The sequence below is a fragment of the Nicotiana sylvestris genome, chromosome 1 (assembly GCF_000393655.2).
Source record: "Nicotiana sylvestris chromosome 1, ASM39365v2, whole genome shotgun sequence".
Classification (NCBI taxonomy): domain Eukaryota; kingdom Viridiplantae; phylum Streptophyta; class Magnoliopsida; order Solanales; family Solanaceae; genus Nicotiana; species Nicotiana sylvestris.
In genome coordinates, this window is record NC_091057.1 from 1,281,353 (window position 1) to 1,288,424 (window position 7,072).

Here is a 7,072-nt window from a genome sequence, read left to right on the forward strand (position 1 = left end):
CCCGGAACACCGTAAGTCACAAGCTTCTAAGAACTTCTAATTGTTCTATACATCAGTGTCTAAAGAAGTAAGGAAAGAATCAACATAATGGGATATAAGGGGACTCCAAGGTCTGCGGACGCTCACAGATATACCTTGAAGTCTACGAAACAGTAGCAACTGGGCAACTAAAAGCGACACTAGTAGGAGGTACCTGGATCTGCACATAAAAACATTTGCAGAAGAATAGCATAAGTACACAACAACGGTATCCAGTAAGTTCCAAGCCTAATCTCGATCGAGTAGTGATGAGGTCAAGTCAGGGCCCTACTGGTATAAAAATATAAAATAAGGTAGAACAAAATATCGCAGTATAATAAAAGACCGAAGGCCTAGGGATGAATCCGGAAGGTTGTTGGAAAGATTGGACTTGAATTGGAGCAGCTGAAGTTGATGCTTCTACCATATCCGCACATGCGGATTGGGGACCGCAGGTGCGAGAGAAAGGCCGCAGATGCGGAAGGTTTGGAACTCAGGCAAGGTCGTAGATGCTCACTAAATACCACACCTGCGGGACCGTAGATGCGTGTATGGACCGCAGAAGTGGAATTCTCAGGGTAAAGTGAAAACCGCACCTGTGATGGTTTTTCCGCAGGTGCGGCATCGTAGAAGCAACTTGGAGACCGCAGGTAAGGAAATCCCTGGGAAGAAACTATATAAGCATCACTTCGCAAATTTCAGTCATTTATTCACCATTTTTGGACGAGTTGGAGCTTGGGGACCTCAATTTCAATGGAGAATTTAAGTGTTTTTAGTGAGGTACGTTACTTGGACTTTGTATCTTTTGTTTATGGTGATTATTTCATTTTTTAATCATGAAATTAGTGGGAAAATTAGAGAAGAAATTGGGAGATAAGGGCTTGAAATTGGAGAGTTTAAATTGGGGATTTGAGGGGCCATTTGAGATCTGATTTTGATGATCTTGGTATGTATAGACTCGTGGGAGGATAAGGATCCTAGTGATTTGATTTTTATCAAATTCCGAGACATAGGCCCAACCAATTTCGGGATTTTTGAGTTAATTTGATAGTTTACGCATGGGCTTTGTTCCTTTGGCATGTATTGATATTATGATTCCGATTTTGGATAGATTCGGGACGATTTGAGGCCCAGTCGAGAAGCAAGGTCATTGCGGAGTAGATTTTTGTCCGGTTTGAGGTAAGTAACGATTGTAAATCTAGACCTGAGGGTATGAAACCCCAAAATTCCGTACTGTTTTGATAATGAGGTGACTTAGATGCTAGGTGACAGGCGTGTAGGCGTGCACTGGTAAGGATTGTGACTTGGTCCATCCCGTGGAAACTGAAGAGTTGCATATTTTGATAAACTCTATATAAAATTTATGTGTTTAGAAATAATCTTGTTAACTTGGGCTAAATGCCATATTTGGGGCCTTGTGCCCTGATTGGACCCTCATGGGTATTTTACTACTTTCCTCACACTGTTTAGATTCGAAAGCATATCCTCATTCATGATTTTTACCTGTTTATTTTGATTCAGTTTCATTACTCTATTTTAAATATATTAAAGTTGTTTGGGTTGAGTTCCCTGATTTTCACTAAGATGCCGAGTGGCTGCGAGGTTGATGACTGAGAGAGGTCGAGGGCCTAATGGTGAGGGTTTATATTTATGGATCGGGCTGCACGACGTAGCAATATATATATATATATATATCGGGCTGCACGCCGCAACGATATAGTGCTTGGGCTGTAGGAGCCTGCACACCTCTAGTGAGTGCAGTCGACTATATATATTTACGGATCGGGCTGCACGCCGCAACAGTTATTATTATGAGATATTTGTTGAGCGGGAGTGTTGATTGATGAGAATTGAGTCACGAGTGATTGAGAGGCTTGACCGAGGGGCTATATATATATGAGTGATGCTTTGCCCGAGGGGCTTGTCTATGAAAAAATTGTTTTCACTCTTCTTTTATACTGAGCCTCTATTGAAAAAAGTTGAACAAATGTTTTAAATAACCTTCATTGTAACTAGAGTTTTTATGAGATGTTAGAAAATTAAACTACGGATTTGACTATGTTATTTCTATTGAGATTCAGTGTTAGATTATGTATAAGATTTAAATTCTCGTCATTGCACTCAACCTTTATTTACTTTTATTACTTACTGAGTTGGCATACTCACGTTACTCCCTGCACCTTGTGTGCAGATCCAGGTTCCAGAGCACCCGAGTGAGAGCATCCAACAGCTTCTGAGTATTTTTCCAGAGATAGCAAGGTAGTTGCACGGCGTACGCAGGTCTGCCTTGCTCCTTCCTATCCTTAGTATTATATATTTTAGTCTTATCTTGTATTGAGTAGACAATATTGGACTGTATTTTAGTGGCTCATGACTAGTGACACCAGGATCAGGTAGTGTTTGATGTATTTGCGCATTTGTTTTCCCCTTATTTTGACATATTAAAAGGAAAGATTTGTGATCATATTTGATTAGAAAATGAATTTACAAAAGACCTTATATTTTTAGTGTTGAATCAGCTGGTCTAGTACTGTGATAGGTACCATTACGATCGGGGTGGTTGGGGTCGTGACACCCTACTTGTGGGATTTTAATGGATTGTTGGTGTTGTTAGTGTTGTAACTATTTACCCACGACAATAACTATTTTCCTTTATTAAGCATATGACAATAATTCCTAAATATTTGTACTACCCTGAGATATCCGAAGACTCATTTTTCTTTGCCTTTATTACCATGTTCTTATGTTTCTTGTAAAGTCACAATACTAATATAAAAAATATATAGGACTCGTCTACAAACCTCTAGGGATAATTGAACTGTGTCATGGTCAGGACAGGGCCTCGACCTACCCATCAAACTTGTCTATATAAAATGAACTCCAAGGTATAGACCTGGTAACTCCGAGAAAATGGAGCTTACGAACCAAGCTAATGTTTGACTTTGTCTACAATGAAGGTCTATCTAGTTGTCTATCAGAACCCGCAGGCATGAAATACAGCGTCCCCAGCAAAAGGTAGTAGATAGTTGTAAGTTGAAATATACCAACAAGTCCCATAACATAACGCAAACCTAATTGAGGAATAACGCATAACAACATCTAAACAACGAATCACACCTCAAATCAAATATAAATGAACTTTGAACTTCAACTTCCAAAACTCACACTGAAACATATCAAATCAACTCGGAATGAACTCAACCTTCAACTTTTACCAATTAGCGTTGATACCTTCTAGAAATATCCAAATGCAAATCCGGGCATACGCCGGAGTCCAAAATCACCATCCGGACCTAACGGAACCATGTTCTTATGTGGCAAGAATGCAGATGCTACGCATCAAAATGCACTCTCAAGGACAACCATATTTAGCCGTTGGTTGAAAGACTAGAACTAGCATCATTTGGTGTTGTGAACTTGTCAACAGGAAAGATGATGAGAAGGCCATAAACAAGACTTTGACAATCTCATCCTTAGAATTGAATGAACTGTTCCTAAATCGTCATATATATCTTTTATTTCTTGCTTGACGTTAAGTTATTTTTGTCGTCGTGCATTATTCTTCTCTATTTTTATTTTGGTATTGATTTAAAACACTTAAGGTTTTGCTCACCTCACTACTTCAAAATGGCTTCATATTTGAATTGTTAGACATGTACGTGTGTCAAATGCTTCTAGTTTTTCTTATGATTCATTGGTTTAAGCCTATAAAGTGGAAGAACTAGAAGTGCGGCTTATGTTAGATCCCCTTATTATAATGTAAAAGAAAGTGTATTTGATAGTTTCAATCTTAATAATAATTTTTAACATGCATGGATCGAGGTGTTATTTATCTACTTAGTTTCTTTCTACTTTGGTTTTCGTTTACTTTGTCTAGATCAAATTAAGTTCCGTCATAGAAGATTAATAATGGATTTTGCATATACTACCATTCAGCACAAGAAAGCATACCAAGAATTTAATTTCTATCAGAAGTAAACAACCAACACCTCAATATTGGCTAGTGAAGGTGGCGTGACAGATTTGCCAGGTATACTATACAGTCAAAATTGCACAATTACAGTTGGGCTGCTATCCAAGAATTTTGAAGAGATGTCCAGGTGGTCAACATTGGCAAAGAAATAGGCGATACCACTTGCAACAAAAGCAAAAGGCAATATATATAATATTTGTAAAATATCACTATAAAGGAAGATGTTGCCTACATATTAAAAAATCATAAATTTCATATACCTTTACTACTCTTGAAATTTTCAAATAATGTATCATCTTATTTCTCCCATAGAAGCCATTGTAGGACTTGTAACCTTTGCATTTCTACTCTACTTCCTATGGACAAAAAAACAATCAAAAATCCTAAACCCACTGCCTCCAAAAATCCCAGGTGGATGGCCAGTAATCGGCCATCTCTTTTATTTCAAGAACAATGGCGATGATGACCGCCATTTTTCTCAAAAACTCGGAGACTTAGCTGACAAATATGGTCCCGTCTTCACATTCCGGTTAGGGTTTCGTCGTTTCTTGGCGGTGAGTAGTTATGAAGCTATGAAAGAATGCTTCTCTACCAATGATATCCATTTCGCCGATCGGCCAGCTTTACTTTACGGAGAATACCTTTGCTATAACAATGCCATGCTTGCTGTTGCCAAATATGGCCCTTACTGGAAAAAAAATCGAAAGCTAGTCAATCAAGAACTTCTCTCCGTTAGTCGGCTCGAAAAATTCAAACATGTTAGATTTTCTATAGTTCAGAAAAATATTAAAGAACTATATGATGGTGATTCACCAATGGTGAAGATAAACCTTAGTGATTGGATAGATAAATTGACTTTCGACATCATTTTGAAAATGGTTGTTGGGAAGACCTATAATAATGGACATGGAGAAATACTGAAAGCAGCTTTTCAGAAGTTCATGGTTCAAGCTATGGAGATTGAGCTCTATGATGTTTTTCACATTCCATTTTTCAAGTGGTTGGATCTTACAGGGAATATTAAGGCTATGAAACAAACTTTCAAAGACATTGATAATATTATCCAAGGTTGGTTAGATGAGCACATTAAGAAGAGAGAAACAAAGGATGTTGGAGGTGAAAATGAACAAGATTTTATTGATGTGGTGCTTTCTAAGAGGAGCAACGAACATCTTGGCGATGGTTACTCTCATGACACCACCATCAAAGCAACCGTATTCGTAAGTAAATTAATCTCTGCTTGCATTTTAACATGTTGTCGGAGGCAATTTATCTTATATTTTAGGTTACTATATTCGTATATATATAATATCACTTTAATTTTTATAGACTGATTTTTTAAGTGGCTTAGTGGTGTATAGATTCTTCTACACTTTCAGTATTTCGAAGTCAAACTTTAATTTATGGATTCAGTTGATAAACTCTATCACCGTAGGTAATGAATTTTTATATTTTTGGTATATTTTAACCTATTGTAGCAATGGATTTCAATTAAAGAAAAAAAGAGGCTTTTGTACCTTTATAACATATCTTCAATTTGACTGGAGTATTTTCATTTTTTTCTTAACCAACTCATGCATACTAGGATATGAACAATCATGCATCTTCATCTCTTTAGTTTCTTCTTTGTAAGTCATCTTTTTAACTGTTCTTTGTCCATATGTATAGACTTTGGTCTTGGATGCAACAGACACATTTGCACTTCATATAAAGTGGGTAATGGCGTTAATGATAAACAATAAGAATGTCATGAAGAAAGCACAAGAAGAGATGGACACCATTGTTGGTAGAGATAGATGGGTAGAAGAGAGTGATATCAAGAATTTGGTGTATCTTCAAGCAATTGTTAAAGAAGTATTACGATTACATCCACCTGCACCTTTGTCAGTACAACACCTATCTGTAAAAGATTGTGTTGTCAATGGATACCATATTCCTAAGGGGACTGCACTACTTACAAATATTATGAAACTGCAACGAGATCCTCAAATATGGGCAGATCCTGATAAATTCGATCCAGAGAGATTCTTGACAACTCATGCTGCAATTGACTATCGAGGGCAGCACTATGAGTTGATACCGTTTGGTACGGGGAGACGAGCTTGTCCCGCAATGAATTACTCATTGCAAGTGGAACACCTTTCAATTGCTCATATGATCCAAGGTTTCAATTTTGCAACTACGACAAACGAGCCTTTGGATATGAAACAAGGTGTGGGTCTAACTTTACCTAAGAAGACAGATGTTGAAGTGCTAATTACACCTCGCCTGCCTCCTACGCTCTATCAATATTAATATGTTTTGTTGTCGCGATTCGTTCTGATTTGTCCCTCAATGTTTAAAAAAAAAAAAAAGATGTTTTATTTTTGTTAAGATTGTTTCACAGATTGTTATTCATCTATTTTACTAATAAGTTATTGTAAACCATAAATAATAAGAAGTTTTTGTCTCCGATAAGCACTTCTCGGGCAGAAGCTTAAGAATGAGCTCAGACCTCTATGGCCTAGCCTCTTCATGTTCTTGTTCAAGTTTAATTTCAATTCTTTTCCCTAGAAGTTTAACTTATATGCACAAATTAGGCAATAAGAAACCACTAGAACAAAAGAACGACACAAGACTAACCTAGAGTAAATGGTAAATAACCCGCTATAACAGGTTGAATTACATTGTTGCCGATGTAAAAGTTTCACTACAATGTAATGTCCGTGTATAGAGATAAAATCTAAAAAATATATCCTTTACATCCAAGGATTCTGATGGAAATCAAAACCTAAGTTGCTCGGTCTTGGGTGTGGGTATCTGACAGGGGTGCGTATCCAGAGGTCGGATCCATTGAGATGTAAATTCTAAGATTCGGGAATAAGGATCCTAGTACGGATACGGGTGCGAGGATCCAACTAATTAAAATAAATAAAAATATAAAAATATCACTAAATTAAGAGAAAATTTGTGGAATACTTACGTATAGCTTGTAAAGTGTTAATTTTTTTTATTCTCAAGTTGTACATATGTAAAGGATTGATTTTCTACGTAAAGTATGCTATTTTCGTTATGGTGAGCATAAGTTCATTATGCCATGAG

At 37.0% G+C, this 7,072-nt stretch overlaps 1 protein-coding gene across 1 annotated transcript; it reads left to right on the forward strand.

The window, feature by feature from the left end:
- The first annotated feature begins 4,257 nt into the window (after positions 1-4,257).
- Positions 4,258-6,442, forward strand: LOC138878475 (nicotine N-demethylase CYP82E3-like). The gene is made up of 2 exons (XM_070158160.1): positions 4,258-5,211; positions 5,660-6,442. Exons 1-2 carry the CDS (start codon positions 4,279-4,281, stop codon positions 6,284-6,286), a joined length of 1,560 nt encoding a protein of 519 aa, XP_070014261.1. The 5' UTR covers positions 4,258-4,278; the 3' UTR covers positions 6,287-6,442.
- Positions 6,443-7,072: the final 630 nt, after the last annotated feature.